Below are 21,892 nucleotides of genomic sequence, written 5' to 3' on the forward strand. Positions count from 1 at the left end.
GGATCCAGAAGTTGGTGCTAGCAGGAAGAATGGGTGAGGCTATTGAAACCACACAACAGTTATACCCCAACTTACTAGAAAGAAATCCTAACCTTTTCTTCACCCTAAAGTAAGTATTCAATTTTTATAAGTATGATCCATAAGTGGAAATTGGTAAACTTTATTTGCTTGCACATCATGTGAAGTATTTTGTGTATTAAAGTGTAGTTCTCAAATTGTAAAATTCCTATTGCAAAAATGGGAATCTGTAATGATATTTTTTTTTTCTTTAGCTCAATATTGTGTTTTTTTTTTTCTAATACAGAGTAAGACAGTTCATAGAAATGGTGAATGGGACTGACAGTGAGGTGAGATGTCTGGGAGGTCGCAGCCCCAAATCCCAAGACAGTTACTCAGGTAGGCCATTGTGAATGGGCATTTTATGCAACTGCATATTCCTTTGCATATTCCTTTGTATAATGATTTGTGGGATTCGGGATGTTCTTGAGTGCTAAGTAACATTTTGTTATTAACAGTATATTTGTTTGCATTAAAGTTTTAGTAGCTTGTCATACACTATGAAGATAATCATGCCAAAGACTCCATGACAAACTGGACATAGTTATTTCTAATTTTCCAATTATAAACCTTAAACAAGGGCAAATCAACTGCTCTGACAATATTATCTTACCTGCCCCCCTCCCCCCCTTGCAAAAACAAAAAAAAACCCTAGCATGGCAAAAACTGAGAGACAAAGTTACAGATAACATTAGCTTTTTACCTGGACTCCTGGCAGATATAAAAGGCTACTATTTGGAACCACTATAGATTACTTAAATTAGATGTATTTTCAAATGCTATAAGCATGAGTATCAAGCACTGGGAGCCAGCCATGCTTTTCCAAATCTGTGCAGTCCATTTATCCTTGTAAGCTTTTGGACTGGAGAAGAGGGCTTATATCAAGTGTACTGGTGTACTCCCAATTCTTTGTTTAGATAGCATGCAGGGGGGTGGGTTGATGACCCAACCTGTATTATGTTACTGCAGAGAGGAAAAGTGAGGTCAGGGACCATGGCTATATTGTCTGTCCTGTCTTCCTGGATAACAGGATTGGCTGAACAGTGTGACATTTCTCTGGCAGGTAAAACAGAACCTTTGCTTAACTACCGAGTACATATGCCTTAATAAATGTTATTGCTATACACTATTTTACATAATGTTACTCTATAAATTCATGTTTATATTTTTGATAACTGTTTACCTTCAAAAATAAGTATGTAATCGTTCTGTATATCTTAAGTCTAAAGCCTAAATACTTCATGGTTTTCTTACCGCAAATCTCTGCTGTTTTCTCCACTTAGGATCAGAAAGCAACTGCAGTAATGGTGTTATATCCAACAAAGCTCACCAGTCTCACAGTCGTAGTAAACACCAGCCTTCCAGCCTTAATGTAACAGAACTCAACAGTATAAACATGACAATGTCACAGCAAATCAACAGCTATCCTAGGTAAGGAGTCCCCTCTGTGAATGAATGGTCTGCTTGATAACACAAATTTTCTGACAACTGTCAGGTTGCGTTTGTGCTGCTTCTGCAAATCAGCCTGTTACATGACTCTCACTGCGCGCTGCAGCATTCCTGCTGATTTACCAGACTATAAGCTCACAAGGCGTACACTTCATTCATTCGTTTATTCTGTGCAGGCCTAGAAATACATTTTATAGAACAGGCATATTATAGAGCACTGTTCACAGACTTGATGTCACTGCAACATTTACAGGGCCTGATGTATGGATACAACATTTTTGCATTTCTCTTTTTCTGCAGCTTGTGTACAATAATTGTAAAGGGAAATAATTAAATTGTTGTGTGTCTTCCTAAACATATGATATGTTATAATACAAGAAGGGAGTGGTATCATAGTTTGCCACCATTTTAGGGTCTGAAATTTTCATATCCATTTACTAGACACAGTATTTTGATGTTGTTAGGGGATTGTGTTGTGGTGGGTGGCTGTGGTAGGAAGGGAATGTATCATTTTGGAAATAAGCATATTATACATGATATTGTGTAATGGCTCGGACTAAGTATTAGCAATGTGTTGGCATTATTTAAAGAAATGTAGAGCTTTATTCATAAGGTATCTATTATATATTTGTGTACTATTGTTCTAAAAGTACATACATCTGGCGTATTTTAGACAAACTAACAGACACCAGACTGGGAAGAAACTAGCCAGTCAGGTGTTTATTGCTGTTCAAAACTCAATTACAGATTTTTTTTTTCATATCAAGTTTATTGCGGGGTAATCTTATTTTTAATGTGTGCACATGTACCCAAGGACTGAAATAGGACGTAAGTGAAAATTCCATTATCCAATGGAAGTTATTCACATAATATCACAATTTTTTTTAGCTAGACATAAGTCTAGGAAGAGTTCTAGGAAAGGTACTGTGGGTTATACTTGATCTCCCCACTTGTGGTTCTCATTAGGAATTAGGAGTCAAATAAACATAATACACTCTGTACAATTTGTCATGTTGGGTGGGAAAAAATGGCACAGAAATGAGTAGAAGTTGTAGAATGATTATTGGTAGTTTTCCTCTGACTATATGACTTGATTCACACGGCTGTGAGGTGGTGCAGTTACTTCTTCTCGATGGCATGTAATCAGCTGCATTTGTCCATCTGTTGACAAGCAGGAATAGTAGTTTGCTCAAAGAGACTGCTGACTCTTAGATGCTGCGTTGAGCATCTAAGAAAAAGAGATGTATTGTAGTAGATGAACGCCTGACAACCACTTACCCAATCTGCTTCTCTAAACACCCCCCTTTTCATGTTATTAGAGAATGAGGGTACACATTGATTTGCATTTAGAAGGCTGTCAACTCCCAGGCAGCAATGGCCTACAAATGATAGGAATCCATGAGGAATTAACATCCAGCAGGAATTACCATGTGGTCCTGCTGTGACTGGGGTGATTTGTCTTTCCTGGCTGCTATAAAAACTTTTACATCGCTAATACCACCTAAAATGTCTGATAATGAAAGGAATCAGAAGATTGTTAATTGTTACAAGTATTGTGTGCCAGGGTGACAACTGTGCTAGTAGAGGATTCATTTATTTTTTGTACCTGTAAAATATTGCTGTATCGTTTTGATTTGCATTTTACTAATGTAATGTATGCTTTGTTTTCTTACAGCAGTGATGTAGAAATGGAGACTGATCACTACTCCAATGGGTTTGCTGCAGCTTCATCTAATGGATTTCTTAATGGCAGCGCAAAGCATGACAGTGAAGTGGAAGAATGTGACACAGAAATGGGTTTGCTGTGATATTCATTGTATTTATTTTTAGCTATTTAGGATTATCCTAATGGGGTCTTCTATTTAACTGTATATTCAGTGCTGCATGTGACCTCTCCATTTAGTAACACAGAAAAGTCCCCTGCAGCTCCAGGTTCTTACTGGGATCAGGAACTTTTATCTCAGATTTAACATCTGGCATTGTATTGCAGTTCTAAATACTAAGGTGCTTCATTAAGGTAGTCTACTTGTAAAGTTAGACTTCTGATTACCAAGGACTGCAAGGAGCAATCTTATATGGACACCCCCCGCTTGCTGGAAGGGGAGGATTTAAGCAGATGGGGGGACCCTTAAGTGTAACTACCTGTAGAGCCTCTAAGCAGATGGGAGATTTACATTAAACTCTTAATCCCTTTAAGTTTCTCTTAGTGTGCCCATAGACATGGGAAGCGGGGTCCATCTTATGGCAGATCACTCCTAGAACATTTCGTTTCTTATGGCATTTGTTTGTTAGTCCAGCCAAAAACAACTTCATAGTATCCTTGCATTTGTGTGTAGCTGTAGTAGTTATAATAAAACTTGTAACAAAGGAAAGCCGTTAAGGGAAATGTAAGTTCTTCTTGAAGTTTATGCTCCATATACTGAACATCCACCAGTTCGCCTTTGACACTATAATAATGATGTTTTCTGTCCTCTAGTGGATTCTACAAATGGCATAATGCATTGAAGCTTAGAATGTCATAGTAGGATCAGAGTTTGGGGGCCATACCAGATCACAAACAGTGTGGAGTCAGTGGGGAGATAAAACCTAAGGAATTACAATTCATGCTCGCATCTATCTTTCTATGAAAAAAAATGAGATCTGATGTGAGGCCTTAATTTATGGGACACAGACATTTGCATATATTTTAGGATACTGTTATCATGAATGAATTCATTGAACAATGTAACCGACATAACTTACTCTTGTTGCAGAAGTTGATTCAACTCAGGTCAGACGTCAGCTGTGTGGAGGAAGTCAAGCTGCTGTAGAGAGAATGATCTGTTTTGGAAGAGAGCTACAAGCTATGAGCGAGCAACTAAGACGAGAACGAGGAAAAAATGCCACTAACAAAAACATGCTAAAGGTATGTAGGCTGCGAAGATGTTACTTTAAATTTAGTCCTCCCATATAACAAAGAAGTAAGGGGGCAACTTCTACATTTTGTTTTACTTGCCTTCTTTCCTGCCACCATACCTCATGCGTGGCAGGATGTGCTTAAGGGACACTTGTTATTGGACAAATAAACTGGCTGCCTCTGTAGGTACTTTCTGAACATGCTAGTTGCTTGGCTGCCTTTGGCTACTAATATTTGTTTAATGACAGGTTTCTTTTGAATATCATTTTGTAAAAAGCTTTTATTCACACACATACTGATTGCTGGATTTATGGATTTCTGCAATGCACTAGACCAGTGGTCACCAACCTTTCAGACCTCACGGACCACTAAATCCACAGACCCCAGACCAGACATGTGCGGGGAGCTGTGTGTCACTCAAAGGGGAGGAAACTTCCCCCACAGTCATATCATAATGCCAGAACCTGCCTACTCTCCCTTCGCAGGTTCAGACCTGCTTGCTAAACATCTAGGGGGGACAGTAGTGCAGGGCTGTGGACGCAACAAAAGTTGTCTGTCCCCCCAGGATGTTTAGCAAGCAGGTCTGAGCCTGCGATGGGAGAGTGTGTCCATACAGGGGACATGATCACGGGGTCAGGAGAAGGACCCCACTGGGCGGACCACCACCCACTTCTTTAGAAGTTGTGCTAATTATGCTTGTGTTTTCTTTACAGGATGCATTTAGTTTATTGGCTTATTCTGATCCCTGGAATAGCCCAGTTGGCTACCAGCTTGATCCCATACAGAGAGAGCATGTTTGCTCCTCTCTCAACAGTGCAATATTAGGTAAGTATGGCAATTTTCCTGTTGTACACTTTGTAATATCATTTATTTAAGTGGCTGTGCCTGCTATTGTTAAATGTTGCTGGTAAAACCTTTGCAGAAACGATTGTACAATTCTATCTAAATTGTTTGATGATTTGATGCAGTTCACTGGCTTCCTGCATTACCCCATCTTATTTGTCTGTCTGTATTTCACAGATGCATATATTTTCTATACAAGGCCTTGTTTTATACAGATAATCATGTCCTGGCTGCAGTTACTATAGAAACAGTCTGGGAATTCAGCCAAATCCAATGCAACACATTTCAGTGTATTTGTGTGTGTGATGTGAGCAGTGAGGGGGTTGTCTGGCAGTACGCACAGGCAGCCATTCTTCGTTTTCAGTTACAATTCTAATGATCCAAAGCACCGTATTTTGTTTAGCATTGACGTTTTAATTTAATTCTGAACAAGATTTACTGTATTTTATCCACCTGAACAATGTTGGAGAATATTTGTATGAAACGGTTCTAGTGAATTGCACAATAAAAATCAGCAAGTGAAATACACATCACATAAATACAAATATCATGTGGGTGGTCCCATGGTAAAAGTTGAGGTTTACCATTTTTCTTAAAAAATACTTGTTTACCTGGCAGTTATACTGAACCTTTTGGCTTTAGTTACTGACCAGGAACAAGTATATTGGAGCTTATATTATAGTTTATATTACAGGAACATTATATTGCTGCTTAACATTCCTTTAGATTTAGTGTTTTTTGTTGTCTCAGCCAATCCTATGTGCAGCACCATGGCACCTGCAGATCTAAAAAAAAGCAGTGATGCTGTGTATGCCTGTAAAAGATAGAAAGCTTTAGTTCTGTTTAAGGCCTTGCATTCTTTATAAAAATTTAAGTTTACAGTCACTCACATTTTTACGCCCAAGTAATTTTGTTTTCATCTTGGTATTTTCATGTTTCTAACAGTATTTTGTGTGTTTTAATCCCGTAGATATACACAACCTGCCAAAGCAGCCACCCCTCTCCTTGGCTCTGGAACAAGCTGCTCAGTGTTTAGAGATGATGGCTCACTCAGGCATAGGTTCCTGTGCATTTGCCAGGGTGGCTGATTACTTACATTAGCTATGCATTAGAAGAAGTCAATGTAAACACAGAGTATATATGCAGTATGGGAATACTGCAAGACACATAGACCAGCTCTAGTTACTTGGAACTTTTATTTTGTTTTCAGTTATACCATTTGTAACAAGCACGACTCTACCATTGACTTTAAATAGCTATTTTTTTTATTACTATAATTTCTTTCACTTTTAAGAGGATGTTGCTATGTAATTCTGGTGTGATATACCAGCAATAATTTGATTTGACTATATTAATCTATAATATTCTCTTCCAATACGTGAGGTACAGTGAAGAACAAAAAAAAATTAAAAAATTAAAAAAAAAACTCACAGGGTTGTGCGAAAGGACAAGCGAGATGCTTGCAGCTTGGTCCTGTGGTTTCATTTTCTTTTTTCATTTTGTTTGGGTGCATAACAGACACTTCTGTGCTGCAAAAGGATTAGTGTTTACAATCTGCATCCAGGCTTTTTATTTGCACAGTCCATCCAATGCCTCCAGGTCTTCACTCACCAAACTGTTATGTATCTTTTGTGAGCCTGCACGCACTGTGATTGAGAAACAGAACTGCCAGTGTACCAGTTGTGTATGTTCACTTGGCATGTCTAAAGTGTGGACATCAGTCATATACGCTTCTGGTCTATCTACTAACCTGCAAAGGGCACCATCAGATGTAGGACATCTTGTGTGGATAGCAGAATATCCCTGACTCTTGTTGTAAGACTTGAAATAACCTGTAATTTCTTTTCCTTCTATCTGCATCTTGACTTTGTAGTCCCAGGATGGGTTGCTGTGGCCAGCTTCAGCCTTTGTTCTCGCTATGGGCTGTGTCATTGTTTTTTCCTGTTGTGTGATAAATTCTTTATTGTAACATGTCAGCACAACGTGTGATGTGAAGACTTCTGCTCGACTCATCCCATAACAGGACTGCTTCTTCTACACTATATTAGAGATTGGTGTGTCTTTAATCATTTATTTATAGAAAAGAACCAAATATTTAGTCTATTTCTAGGTATCTTAATTTCACCTTTGTACACTTTAATTTTTAAGTGCTAAAATATTGAATAAAAATGTAACTGTACTTAAATTAATCTGCCAATAAAAATTTAAAAATTTGGAAACTGATACAAGTCTTCAAATTATTATTGATGTGTCTTGGCCCAGAGAGAACTCATTTTAGCACATGTTCAAATTGTTTGTCAAATTTTGGCACAGGATCAAATGCTTCCTTCAAAACTCATAGCAAGTATGGCTTTCACAGGGTTAAATCAGATTGTACACACGTCAGATGATTCTTATCTCAGGGTTAGTATCAGACAAGAATCTGATATGTACAATGGCTGTCCGAGGTCGTTCATGGATCCGTCCTGGCGGATTCAAAAACGTTTGCAATACAAATAAAGGGAAGAGAGTGTAGCGAAATGCAACTCGCTCCTTCTCCCCCTCTCCATGGAGCGTAACGGCTCCATATGTACAGCGCTCTTTCATGCATCTTTTAGTCTTTTGCTGTTGGAAAGGATCAATAAAGATCCTTTCCAATGACAAAAATCTAGTGTGTACATAGCCTCAGCTTAGGCCTACACTGTCAAAAAAAAAAAGAGATTTAACCACTTTTTTTTAGTCGCCTCATTGAAATCAATGTGATACTAATGGGATAATTTTCAACAAGCAGTTAAATTTCTCAGCGGCATAAAGAGCATTACGCCTGGGTTACACTGGATATAAAATCTCTTTTCCTCTGAGATTGCCATATCTGTATTGACAGTTATTAGTACCACATTCATTTCAGGGTGGTACAAAGGAGGAGACCATAAACAAGTGGTTAAATCTCTCTGTAGCTAAGAGATGCAATTATGTGTAGTCCTAGCCTCAGAACAGCTGCTGTTACCTTGCTGAGTACACAGGGTTGGTGCATTGACAATGATACAGCTGTTGTCTTTCTTACAATGTTGTTAGTTTTGTAAAAAATATCACTTGAACAGGCAGAAAGGCAAACAGTGGTCTGCACTGATAAGTGATTAAAGGACAAATTCAACAAGGGGCCCTTTAAAAACTAGTTTTAGTTATGCGCCCTAGGGAACAGCAGTCCAATGGCAGGTTTCAGCTAACCTGTAACTTAGACAAGAATATCTGCTGTAAATTACTGTTCAAAAAGTGTGAGGATTTATGGTAGGTAATGATTAGTTTTAGATGTTGTTGTTTTGTGAAGAGAGACAGGAATATAAAATTGGGGAAAAAAGAGAAAGAGCTGGCAAATTCCCATGGTGGCCAACTTAGGGGGTCACACATGACAGTCCACACCTAAAATATTACAGCGGATTGCCAGAGCCTGTAAACATAGCTCTTTGGAGGCTATGGCCATTCTACTGGAGGGGACCATTAAAGCCTGAAGATGGTATATTATTGGTGCTATTTAAACAAAACCTACAGATTTAACTAAAGAATACCTCAAAAACAAAAAGCTAAATCAACTAGTAAAACTAAGAATTGAAAGTGGTACAACTTCTACAACTACAATCTTTCCTAGAAAAGGCTGTCCTCCAAACATCTAACTAGGTAAGTGGAGCATTAATGGAAAACGTGGCTAAATTATTATTAAACAGGATTTTTATTGCGCCAACCTATTACGCAGCGCTGTACATTAAATAGGGATATAATATAAACATTTGTCTGGGCTCACGAAAAAGATCCACAGCCAAGAGGCCAGAAGCTGTCTATGGCAGTGTTTCTCACCCCTTTTTGACATTGGTGAACAATAACTTTCAGGTCTTCAGGGAATTCTTTAAGTATTATATGAATAGCTAGCAGTAAATTAGTTTGATGATCAGTTGGAAGGCTGTCACTCTACAGACAGGTCATTTTAATACAAACCGATGATTATTTTGGCTTAAGAGTCACAAATTGCTCGAGAACCCCTAGCAACCTCTGGAGGAACCATGGTCGATGGCAGGGGTGGGCAAACTTTTTCAGTCGGGCCACAATCTGATATAAAAGTTGAAAGAGGGGCCGAGCCAATGGGAGAGTGGGTGGGGTTATGCCATCATGATGCCACTGAATGTGATGTCATGATGGCATAACCCCGCCCAATCTCCCATCGCAGATGTGAGGCTATTTGTGCAGCAATTGTCATAAACATAAAGGGTGGTATGTGTAGAGAATTGGTTTGATGCATTACTGAAACTAAATAATGTGGATCTGCCTACAAACCAATTTGGTGGTATAAGGGGGACTTCAAATATGGGGTATAAATGCTTTTGCATTCGTTTTTTTTTTTGTGTTCCCTTTTAATAATCAGTCATTTCTAAGGACCGACCTAGGGTGTTGAAGTGTATCTAAATCCAAGAACAAAATGTAATATCCTGCACCTTACCAGTCCTTACTCTAAAGAAAACACCACAGCCACCCCACCCAAATACATTTTCAGCAAGCACAACAAATTCATGTTCTTGCTACAATAGTAATGTCCTTGACACTTCCTGTGAGCTGAAAAGACAGCAAACACATTGTCTATGGTTATATTATTTTTTTTCCCCCACAGTTCTGTTTTATTAGAACAAATGGAGTCACAGCAGTTTGTTCCTATTAGTGCACCCAAAACATTTCAATCTGCTTACAACAAATCTGGATCACAGCCCGAATAAAATCCTTTGCCTGTAGATTGGGTAAGAAAAAAAAAAATGAAGTAAATCAGCTGCCTTCAGCACTCCATCTGCTATATGGTGCTTAACTACTTATCTGGAACATCTTCTGAGGTCAGTGACATTGCTATTTCTATTCTGAGGCTGCAATAAACCTGCTATTGTGCAGCACTTTAATTGCAGCAACACAACTCCACTGCGGTTTATTCCCAACTTCAGAAGCAGCAGATTGAGATACGTGAACTACCTGAAAGATAACTTTTTTACTGCAGTAAAGATATGGGCTGGGTATGCAGATAATTTTGTACATACAAATTAGGTGTTTATGGTATGTGAACATTCTCAGCTATGTAATCTCATAATCACAATTAATTTGAATAAACACAGATATTTATGGCAGCCTGAATGGACTGCAATAAAATATAGGTCAGGAGGATGTGTGACTCACTTACGTCTATGAATCACACCACCTCCATTCAGAAAGGATCAGATGCAGACAGCTACAGTTGTCACACCATCTGCATGCATATAGCTTTTTCCAACATGTTAAACATCTCACTAAAGACTAAAAGTTTTTTTATTAAAGAACAATATTAACTGTCACTAGTGTACAGCTGTACATTATAATAATTTCACAGAAATCCAAAGCATTATGAAAATTATCCATATCCTGTACAACAGTGGTATTTATGTTTCTGAACCTCAGTCATGCATTTCTGATCTCCAATAAAGTCCAAAACAGAACACTGGGCACATACATAAGATTGTGTAAATGCTGGTCCCTCTTTCTATAATATTGCATTCAGCCTTCATTTAGCCACGCAGACACTTGACATCCCAAACATTGGGATTGAAAATGCCAGCAGCAAGGGACTGCCTGTAATGGGGACTAGTCACAATGCAGCACTCAGCTGCTATGTGATGGGTGACTGGTCACCCTTATGCCAACGTTGGCAAGGAAAATAGGCCCAAGGACAACTGCTAAAAGTTAGCAGACTCATTGCTACTCATGTTGCTCCAAGCCCACAAACCCAGGGCTCAGTTTCTACACAACAATGCCACACTGGTGCTCCGTATTTGTTTGCCAATAGCAGGTGCATAACCCTCCTAGGGATCAGGGGCCTCTAATGGAATAAGTAATAGTGTGAAGACCAGATTTCTCCATGAACGGACACCTTTTCAATATTTAGAAGCTTCAGTGTAGACTTGCAACATACAGATACAATAGAAATACTGTGGGTTTGGTTCACTTTTATCTAGAAATATAGTGTTACATCTGGCACTACTGGTTGGTTCTGTTTTTATAAGATATATACCAACCCATGGCCACATTACTAAGTCATAATCAGTATAACAGGTAAAGAAAAACAAAGGGTCAGCACACATCCAGATAATAACAGTAGGACGGATTTTCAGTGGAGGCCAGCAAAATACACATCACAGCAAACTGCAGTATGGGGTTCAACACTTTATAGTCTTGGTTATGACAATTTCATAGTTTCTTTCTATTCCTCCAACGAAGATTAAATGTTGATGCTTTCTTCTTCTCCTTTTCTCCTGTTAATAAGAATAGTAATATTGATTAAGTTTTGCACAAAAGTCTTTACTGAAGAAATTATTAAGTTCAAGCTGAGACTTTATTAGCAAGATAAAAAAATGTACATAGGTGAGAAAAATATACATACTGTACATCTGTGCAACACAGATATTTTTGCATGTTTGCCAAGGCCAAGTTCTCCTCTTTTGGACTACAGAACACATCCATCCCCTCCTGTTATGAAGAATAGGGAATGACTGGGGTGTCTTGCAGTTCAGCAGAGAAGAACGGGACAGGGCTGGCAATACAAATACTGTGGTGTGGTTTTATTGCAGCGATTTACCACAATGTCACATTTCAGTAAAAATTTTAAATTTTAAAAAGGACTTTAGAAATCTTAGATTTTGTTTTTTCTTACACAAAAAGTAGAGACCATCACACACACAAAAAAAAAAAAAACACATCTTTTTTAAACCAACAGTCCTAACATATCAGGACATCAGATAAAAGAAAACAATAAGAGATAATAGGGTTTGATATTGTTACATACCCCAGGAGCTATCGGTAAACTGAAATGCTGGCATTTTGCGTTCTCCCCTTTTTCTTGATATGGAAAGAAAATCATTTGCTGTAAAGGAACAAGGTACAAGCAAATATGTTATAAGGTGTGGTGCATTGTGTCTAGTGGTGCAACACATTAGAACATCCACTGTTAATATGTCAGATTAGAAAAAATATGGACGCTGCCACTATTGACTTTGCCTTTAAAAATGCAAACTCCAGGGCTGCCATCTTCATTCATGCTTTACCACTATAATGAGTTAGTATCTGGAACTTCCATGTTCATTCCAGCTTTGCTAAGTAAATTTAAGTACAGGTTACACTCTTGAACCTACAAAGCAATGGCAGCCCCCATCCCATCTTTGTTGTAATATGTTCTTTTGTTTAACTCCACACAACTCTCAAGCCTTTCATGTTTGCATGGCATTAATGAAACTGTAGTCTAATCTTAAATATAGTTCTAGCTATATTTATTAAAATGATAAAAATTGCAAAATCCTATTAAATATTAATAGACTATGAAAAGCAGTCCTTTACCCCTTCCTGTTCACAAACCTTATATTAACTTTCCCAATAATACAAAGGATATGTTAATACATGGCACCGGTTTCCTCTGCTCCTTCTGCATAAAGTATTATATCGAAAAATCATATGACCAACATACTAGTATAAGGGATAAAAGCAATATTCACATAAATTTCATTAAGCCTTCCCAATTCTAGTTAATATTATTACACATTATTTATATAGTGCCGACATGTTACACAGGACTGTACAAAGTTAATAGTCATGTCACTAGCTGTCCATCAAAGGAGCTCATAATCTAATGTCCCTATCATAGTCATATGTCTAACACAGTCAGTCTAAGTCAAATTTGGGGGGGAAACCCATAAACCTAACAGCATGTTTTTGAAATGTGGGAGGAAACCGGAGTACTCAGGGGAGACCCACACAAACACGGGGGAACATACAAACTCCATGCAGATAGTGTCCTGGCTGAGATTCGAGCCTGGGACCCAGTGCTGCAAAGGGCAGAGTGCTAACCTCTGAGCTGCCATACATTTATAATTAAACAAGAACGCTCACAGACAGACATAAAAGCATCTACATCAATATGCACCTGTAGTCCTGTTCTTGGTATTTCCATAAAACTTGTCCTGGAGGAACTGTTTTGCCTGTTCTTGCTGTATATCTGCTACATTTTGATCGTTCAGGTGCACAACATCATAGTTGTTTTTGAGACTGTGAAAAAAGCAGATCATACATTTGAACAAAACACGTCCACCTTTACTAGGTAGCTTCACATACTACTCATATTGAAAAAAAAATCATTTTTTTTTAATATTTGGATTATTCACAAAAAACAGATGCCTACTTGCAAGCTGACTTGTTAGACTGTCGGTTTCTCCTAGGGCAGCGTCTCTGGCTGACCTCCCTGACCAATGCACACTACTTCAGTGCTCCATTCACAGCTCATCCCTCTACACCAGGGGTCCTCAAACTACGGCCCGCGGGACGAATACGGCCCCCTGAAGTTGCCCATCCGGCCCGCGGGCTGCTGAGGCTGCTTCTCCTGCCTGAGTTCTGGCTGCCTGCCATCTGCACTCCAGGGAACCCGGTCACGTGACACCACTGTTGCCGGGGTAACGCTGGAGCTGTCGGGCTGAAGCCATCAGGCAGAGAAGGTATGAGCAAAGCAGAGACTCACTGCTGCCTTCATTCCCTGCTCACTGCTGCACAAATGTACATGATCAATGTACATTTGTAAATAGTATAAACATACTATGCACATTGATCATGTACACATGTGCTGCAGTGTGATCCATGTATGAAGGCAGCAGTGAGTGACAGGTAGCAGACACTGACAAAGTTTTTTTAGCAGCCCTTTTTTAATTAATAAAAAGTGTGGGGTAGTGTTGGGTGTAGGGTGGGGTGTATAAAAAGAAGCAAATTAATGATTTGCTTGAGATTATTCATTTGCATGGAAAATGCAAGATAAATTTGCATTTTCAATACACACAGTGAAAATTCAAATTTGTCTGTGCATTTTCCAATGCACATAGGAATTGAGGAATAATCTCAAGCAATTTTAAAGCCAAAGTAAACGCCACTTTTTTTTTTAATGATCGGCAAGTGTGCTGTGCATATAGTATTGTTCTTTCATGTTTTTTATACCATAAATACGTTTTGTGCAGTGTGCATAAGAATCTTCTCCTGTTTTTTTTCAAACTATAGTACGGCCCCCCGACAGTCTGAGAGACCGTGAACCGGCCCCCTGTTTAAAAAGTTTGAGGACCCCTGCTCTACACTGTGGCTTCCAGAGATCTAGAATGGCCACTAAGAAATCTGCTTCAAGGTGGAGGCAACAACAAGGGTACTTGTTGGTATTGCAGGATATAGTTCTTGTAGAGAAGTGGTTTACAAACCAGGCAATAGTTGAAAAGCAGCTAAATTACCTCTGCGCTACAAATACTGAAATAAATACATATCAAAGTAATTTATAAACAAAAGGGCTCCATTTATAAAACAGAGAATCTGACATTCCCTGGTGGGAATCAATTACTGCTATTGAAACACCTAGAAGATTCCAAGGAGGAAATGTTTGATTCCTCGTTTTAGAAATAGAGCCCTTCCATTTTATTTTGGCTTTTTTATTCTATTTATATAAATATTTTTTTCCTCTAATAAACTATTGTCTCTTCATAGGCCCCGTTTCTATTACAATATACAGATATATTTATGTGAAAGATAGTCTTTAGTATTGCAAGAAAAGTCAGTACCTTTTTCGAGGACGTAACTTCTTGGAAGGGTTTTTCTTCACACTCTTTTCTTTCTCTACATCACCTATTAAGACATTTCTATTAGATCTTAAATGTATAGCTGAGATATAGAGTTAAAGCAAACTTAGTAAAAAAAAAAAAAAAAAAAAGAAAGAAAGAAAAGAGGATAATAAATGAGGGCTGCAGAAATCAAATCACAAAAAAAGTAAGCCTAACAGATTTTTTTTTACTGTTGCATGGTACTAAATTATACCAGGGTAATCGTTCTAGGCACAGAGCTGTCAACTGGGGTTCCTGTGGTGGGGTTACAATATTCACCCAGTGCATTCCTATGCAGCAGCCAGCAGATATATATCTCTTTTGTCCTAAGGTCTAAGGCTGAACACACGTTCAATAATTGTCATTTGAAAGGATCTGTACATACAGGGCCGTTCAGCTCTATGGAGAGGAGAGGACGATGAAGCAGGACCCCGCTGCGCTCTCTCCTCTTCACTTCCATTACGATCATTCATTGATCCGGCATGTCGGATCCATGATCGAGGTTTTAAGGAGCACTGTACACAGGCCAGATTCTTATCTGATACCAGCCCTAAGGGGATTGGACGAGAATAATCTGACGTGTGTAAGTAACCTAAGCGTTCCTGTAAATCTTTTGTTTGTTGCAAGATAATTAGGCAAATCCTGTGGGTACAAGAACTGCCCAATGTGTGTGGAGAATGTACAATTAGTAGGCTTAGGTTCTAGTGGCACAAAAATTATATCCATTGAAATATACATCTTTTTTTTTTTCCAAACAACAAAATGAGAGCCTAGCTTGGAGCTCTTGCCCTAATGCATTGACAGACGTAAAGAGGGGCTGGGGAGAGTATAGGTGGGAGCCTCTATGTGCTTCTTTATCTAGCCCCTTTATCCCTACAACTTAGGATTCAGAGGCACGGCTTTCATATTGTCTAGAACAATAAAGCTTTGTTATTCAATGGATAACGTAAGTACCATCTGATCTACTATTAGATTGTGTATTTGCCTGGGATATGGAAGAAACTCTTTTAAGCTTGGGCACCTAATTCAGCCTTAGGGTGGTGACCCAGTATGGTGCTTCTAAGCAGGAGACTTTTTAGAAGGCTTTAGCTATCACACCCTTGTATTACTACCCACTAATTGGCATCATGGCCACTTAATACCTGTTCAGTATTCACAATTCCTGGAGAAGAGGTTCCGTAACTTCTTCAGCCCACAAGGACAATACAGCGTACATTGCAAAGGTGTGTGGGGGTTTCATTGTTTCTTTACCCATTGTGATTGGCAAAACCAAATACAGTGTACAATTTCTCTACTGTGGGTACATAGGTGCTTCAGGCTGTGATGTGACTGGGGTGTGCACATTTCATTTTGGTTTGCAGACCTAGTTGTAGAACTGCACTGTACAGCCTAAACAGCTGTATGCGATTCAGAAAAAAAATGACTTTATTAGGCTGTATCTGTTCTGTAGTGCATAGGCAACGATTCTGATTATACCACCCATTACTGTAAAGTGAGGAATTAAACTTTTTCAGACTTGTAATTAAAGTGAGACACGTAGATTCTGTTTAAATATAGCCAAATAATAAATAGTACCTTTTCCCTCAGTGTCCGCATAAGGTTCATGGGCTTCATTCCTATAAAAAAAAGAAACCAACCATAGTTATAAATAAATACTGGAACTTCAGAGCAGAGAAAAATAGTAAAACGTTTAATAACATATTTAACCCCGACAGAACCCACAGCATGGTAACTCCCCGATAGCCCTCCCCGATAAACAAAAGAAGCTGCTTGAAGATAACCACAATTACATGTTGATTTGGATTTAAATGAACTATGAAAATTATCCTTTGTTAGCCAACCTAAGGCTGTGATGGGTGCAGCACCCAGCAATATTCAGTAACCACCTGGCTGGATCTACGGAAGGTAATTTGTTGTAAACTAACCTCCAAAATAAAGAACATAGAGAGAAGACCTCAGTATGAAGGAACAAGAACCCATTTCTTATCTTGTGTAACTAAAGCTGCATACACACCTGCAATTATAGTCGTTGGAAAGGATCTTTCACGATCCTTTCCGATGACCAAGGACTGCACAATGCATGAACAAGTGCTGTACATACAGAGCCATTCTGCTCTGTGCAGAGGGGAGAACGACGGAGCCGCACCCCGCTGTGCGCTCTCCCCCTTCACTTTATTGCATTAGGATAGTTCATCGTCCGTAAATCCGCCAGGACGGTCGTTCGGACGATGGGCGCTGTACACATGTCATGATTCTTGTCAGATATCAGCCGAGACGATTATCAAGCGAGAACCATTGGACATGTGTACGTAGCTTAATGACTGCAGCACACAGCGGTTTATAGAGTGAGGTACTACAATACACCTGCAGGCAGATAAGAAATTAAATAGCAGATCCTTTTCTGACACAGGAAATACAGAATACTGAAGTGTGTTGGGAGAAATGCCGAGCTTACTTTTTATCTGAAAGTGCAGTGACTGTCTGAAGGATGTCTTCTGGAAGTAGCTTTTTCTTCTGTAAAAAAGTCACACAGATTATATTTTTGTTTAGCTCTGGGTGGGTCCCAAAAAAATAATTTGTTTGTATTTCTATTAAGTTAATAAATATTTCCTCCACTTCATTATACACAACGTGGCAAACCTGTTAGACCTCAATTCTAGGTGAGAGGTTTCCTGCTTGCGGCTACTTTTTTTAACCGCATCTGAAACATACTTTCTGCAAGTTAGACACTATTGTCACATACTCTTATTGCTTGAATTTCTTATTACTGAGTAAATAAAATCCGTGGGGAGGTCAGCTTTTATGGAGTGATGTCACTGTTGTAAATAATTGTTGTCCAAGAGTACAAAGAGCACCCTGATGTGGAAGATTTTTATTGATGTTATTCTTTTTTAATAATACCCAATATCACAGTTTTCAAAATCACTAACATATATGGTGTAAAAGAACACACACAAAATGTAGTTTTGACATTTTTTTATGAGCAGCTAATGTTTAAATGTAGGGCAGTACAGGAGAATCATTATTTTACTTAGACATAGGCCCCGGAGACAAGTTCTGTTGGAACATTTTGCTTCACCCTGTGACACTATTACAAAGTATGACGGGACAGTTGGGTTAGTACCTTCTGCTCACTGAACAGCTCCTGCTTGCGTTTTCTCTTCTCTTTTAGGAGGGCCTTGTCCCTGGTAATACAAAAAAAAATACAGTTTGACTGATTAAAAGTGATCTCTGTTTGCACAGGTTATTACATAGCTACATAGGTTAAGTCCATCAAGTTTAACCACTAGGGAAATAAACATTTCCCAGATATAAAACCCTATAAGACATAGTTGGTCCAGAGAAAGGCAAAAAAAACCCCGGCACAATTTGCTTCAACAGGGGAAAAATTCCTTCCTTAATTCTACGAGGCAATCGGATGTTCCCTGGTTCAACAGTCACTGTTATCTTTACTTTTTATTTTAATACTCAGTTATATTCTGTCCTTCTAGAAAAACATCTAGCTTTTACTTAAAGCAAACTATATTAGTTGCTGAAACTATTTCCTGAGGAACATACAGAAGAATTTAACAATGGTATAATCAACACAAGGGGTTTTTAGATTATGGTATGAATAGGATGTAGTGTTGCACACAGGATACAATATAATCTATAATGTATAGTAACAAGGTCATTTTATTATAACTGTTATGCCATAAATTTTTATCTGCAGACCATCACCATGCATGGTCTGGCACCTGATTACTTACGTATATGGCATTCTGGACACAATATATATTTATGTTTTGTATTAGGCAGTATTTATATAGCACCAACATATTAAGCAGCACTGTACATTAAATAAGTATCTAAAATAATACTGAAAATGATTGCCTCCATGTCTCTGATTGACACAGCCATAAACAACGGCACAATGATGCCCATACACGTTTAAATTTGCTTTGCCTGCATGCCTAAAGAGATTCAAAGCACAGTGATCTTTTTGAGCTAGCCCACATCCCCAGCAAACAGGGAAAGGTGCACATTTTTTAAAAGTAGTCTGTTAGTTCCATTGAGATACTAAATAGTTAGTCTTTAATATAAAAATTCCTCCACAACCGGCATAAAAAGTGTAAGAGGCGTTCACAACCATTTTAAAATGCAGCTTTGGTACAGTTGGTCAGTTACATTTCTTTGCATAATTTTCCAGCTAAAAGTATTTGAGGTATGACACCTTCGTCTCTTTTCTCTGCTAATATTGTCATTCATAGGAGATCCTTAATGTTGATTTTTTATGTTAGATAGGAGGGACTCTGTAAAACTATAATACATCCCTTGGTAAATACATATAAGGATAATACCACTTCCTATTGTGTGCCTTCCCACACCTCCTAGACTGCAAGCTCTTCGGGGCAGGGTCCACTCCCGTGTCACTGTCTGTATCTCTGTCATTTGCAACCCTTATTTATTGTACAGCACTGCGTAATATGTTGGTGTTATATAAATCCTGTTTATTAATAATAATAATAAAACAATACACATCATATCCATTGAGGCATTTTAACATAACTCAGCCCACTGACATAGGCAACCTCAACTACATGCACACCAAAACATGGAGGAACTAGACTGGCCCTCAGCCCCTTGAATTGATCCACATTTTCATTCTTGACCTTCCTGCTTTAAAGAGACCCTGTTACCAGACTGAAGACTATAGTTATACATAATCATGCCTCATGTGTACACATTATGATCAGCTCTGGGTACTTATTACAAAACATCAAGTTAGAAGCACCTGAAAATCTGATATTCTTCTTTATAAGTCTTCTCCCCCAGTTTCTAAGTCTGATGCAAATACCCCCCCCCCTTATGGATTCCTGGACAGAGGTTGTATGACCATCTGGATGCAAAGACACATAGGACCCAGAGTCATCTAAATATGCTGCGATAAGATTTCCAAGGAAAGAACACAGGGTAACGTTAGAGAAAACACAATGATAGGAAGAATATGGGACAATGATAGGAAGAACATGGGACAATAACAGTGCATCCTACCCCCCCCCCCCCCTGGATACACACAGTGTGCAGGAGAACCATAGCTGGCTGCACAATGTCTGCATATTGTCCTGCACACTGACCTCCTGGCTGGAAGCACTGTAACACCTGCACAGTATATAGGAAATTATAGGGATTTGGAGATTCTGAAGTCTTCTCCTAGATTGTAAGCTCTTGGGGGCAGGATCCTCTTCTCCTCCTGTGTCACTGTCATTTGCAACACAATTTATAATGTACAATGCTGCATGTTATGTTGGCGCTATATAAATCCTGTTTATTATTAATAAAAAGAGGACTGTGAATGGTTTTCTATCTGAAGTAACCAATACAGAAGTGGTTGCCAGGGACAAGTGCCATGATATCTATCAGACATTTATAGGAGGACCCCGGGGAGTTACCTCCACTATCTAATCTGTGCTGGTAAATAGAGCACCACCATGCTTCGGGTCACATGATGCTGCCACATAGAGCACACTGCGCGCCTGTGGAAGATTATTCACCTGCTGGCCAGCTCCCTCTTCACGCGGGCGCTCTCCTCTGCCCGGCTTTTAGCATTCTGGAAGGTGACCTCCTCCGGCGCCTCATCGTCTTCACTCTCCAGCTCGTGTTCAGGTGTCATGCTGCCGCCGTACAACACACAACTCCGGAACCGGAAGCCAGCTGGGAATGATGAACGCTATCTGATGAGCCTTCCCGTACAGCGACGCCTGTCGGCCGGCTGATCAAGGCCATCGAGTAGAGCCAAAATACTAGGGCGCCGGAAACGAGGAAGTGAGGTGACCTGATTGCTAGAATGTCACCCTCTCCTTACAGCGCCATCTGCCGCCTTGGCTGAAGTATAAATCGAAGCCGAATGTTGTATACATGGGTCTGTCTTGGCTGATTTCAAAGCTCCCAGCTGTACCGCTTTCACCGGGATAGCAGCGATATCCACCTGAGAGTCCTTGTATTTTTATAGAGGCAGAAGATTATTCCAGTCTGGTGTGATTCCACCAGCTACCACCAGATGGCACCAACACATAGTCATTGTATTACCCTGATTAGTCAATGTTTCTGCCTAATAATGACAATACTACACTGATCCCCAAAAAAGGATTTCTGGAGATGTTCTGCTCTTGATGTCAGGAGTAGCACACAAAGCATAACAAAGTTTTTTTAAATTATTATAAATTATTTAAAAAAAAAAAACAGTTTATAACATTTTGAAAAGGAAGATACTTTTTACATAAATTGTTGCAGATAAAGTGATGCATTTCACAAATTATCTGCTTCATCAGAGTAATTACCAGCAGATGTTTCTGGGGATAGTGTCACTTTTAAGAAGTTGCTGCAATTTACATCCATATAAACTCTCTCCGCTCCTCCGATGACCTACAACTTACTTCCTCACTCATAACCTCATCACACGCACGATACAAGACTTCTCTAGAGCTGCCCCAACTCTCAGGAGCCTCCTGTATCACGTCTGTATCTTTCTGTTATTTGCAACCCCTATTTAATGTACAGCGCTGTATAATATGTTGGTGCTATATAAACCCTGTTTATTATTCTTAATAATAATAATAATAATAAATGCCTCATCCTTTCTGGCCAACATGCAAGGAACCTAACTTTTAAAAATGTTGCAAACTATTATTTGCTTGTTTGTAATCAAATCTTGCTCTGCCCACTGTTTGTTGCAATGTGAAGAGCGCTGCTGCCCCTGCCTTTTTCCCTTTTTGCTACTAACTCTTCTACAGAAAACACGATCCCTCCAGAACATTATACAAGTCATGTCTGCCTTAGATTCCAGCTAGACAATCAGCCAGATCACTGCAACCATTTCATGTCACCCCTGGACTTGCGGCCTTATGATTACTGTTGGTGGGATAGAAATGAGGGGATGTCACTAATGATCAAAGAATTGCCTTTTTTAATATATTGTATTTACTTTATTTTCCTATGGACCTTAGTTTTACTG

At 39.0% G+C, this 21,892-nt stretch overlaps 2 protein-coding genes across 3 annotated transcripts in view; one reads left to right on the forward strand and one right to left on the reverse strand.

Annotated features, from left to right (window-relative positions):
- Positions 1-7,473, forward strand: part of RANBP9 (RAN binding protein 9) — a 37,558-nt gene extending 30,085 nt beyond the window's left edge. Inside the window, exons 8-14 of one of the 2 annotated variants that reach the window (XM_072411677.1) lie at positions 1-109; positions 305-396; positions 1,341-1,488; positions 3,182-3,303; positions 4,263-4,411; positions 5,116-5,227; positions 6,216-7,473. In XM_072411677.1, the coding sequence (XP_072267778.1) occupies positions 1-109; positions 305-396; positions 1,341-1,488; positions 3,182-3,303; positions 4,263-4,411; positions 5,116-5,227; positions 6,216-6,346 (863 nt within the window). In that variant the 3' untranslated portion in view covers positions 6,347-7,473. Of the gene's footprint in view, positions 110-304; positions 397-1,340; positions 1,489-3,181; positions 3,304-4,259; positions 4,412-5,115; positions 5,228-6,215 lie in introns of both variants that reach the window. The other variant, XM_072411676.1, reaches the window with a different exon arrangement.
- A 3,067-nt stretch (positions 7,474-10,540) lies between these two features.
- Positions 10,541-20,605, reverse strand: NOL7 (nucleolar protein 7). The gene is made up of 8 exons (XM_072411678.1): positions 20,433-20,605; positions 18,023-18,083; positions 17,354-17,412; positions 16,474-16,514; positions 14,860-14,923; positions 13,200-13,321; positions 12,069-12,146; positions 10,541-11,538 (listed from the first exon to the last, which is right to left on the reverse strand). Exons 1-8 carry the CDS (start codon positions 20,549-20,551, stop codon positions 11,474-11,476), a joined length of 609 nt encoding a protein of 202 aa, XP_072267779.1. The 5' UTR covers positions 20,552-20,605; the 3' UTR covers positions 10,541-11,473.
- Between the last annotated feature and the right edge of the window lie 1,287 nt (positions 20,606-21,892).

Source organism: Pyxicephalus adspersus, chromosome 5 (genome assembly GCF_032062135.1).
Source record: "Pyxicephalus adspersus chromosome 5, UCB_Pads_2.0, whole genome shotgun sequence".
Lineage (NCBI taxonomy): Eukaryota > Metazoa > Chordata > Amphibia > Anura > Pyxicephalidae > Pyxicephalus > Pyxicephalus adspersus.

Excerpts from the sequence above, each read along its gene's own strand:
- NOL7 (XM_072411678.1), bottom strand. The coding sequence starts at position 20,551 with ATGACACCTGAACACGAGCTGGAGAGTGAAGACGATGAGGCGCCGGAG. Across the intron at positions 18,084-20,432 it reads AAGAGGGAGCTGGCCAGCAG|GGACAAGGCCCTCCTAAAAG; the intron begins GTGAATAATCTT and ends TTGTATTACCAG. Across the intron at positions 14,924-16,473 it reads TGCGGACACTGAGGGAAAAG|GTGATGTAGAGAAAGAAAAG; the intron begins GTACTATTTATT and ends ATGTCTTAATAG.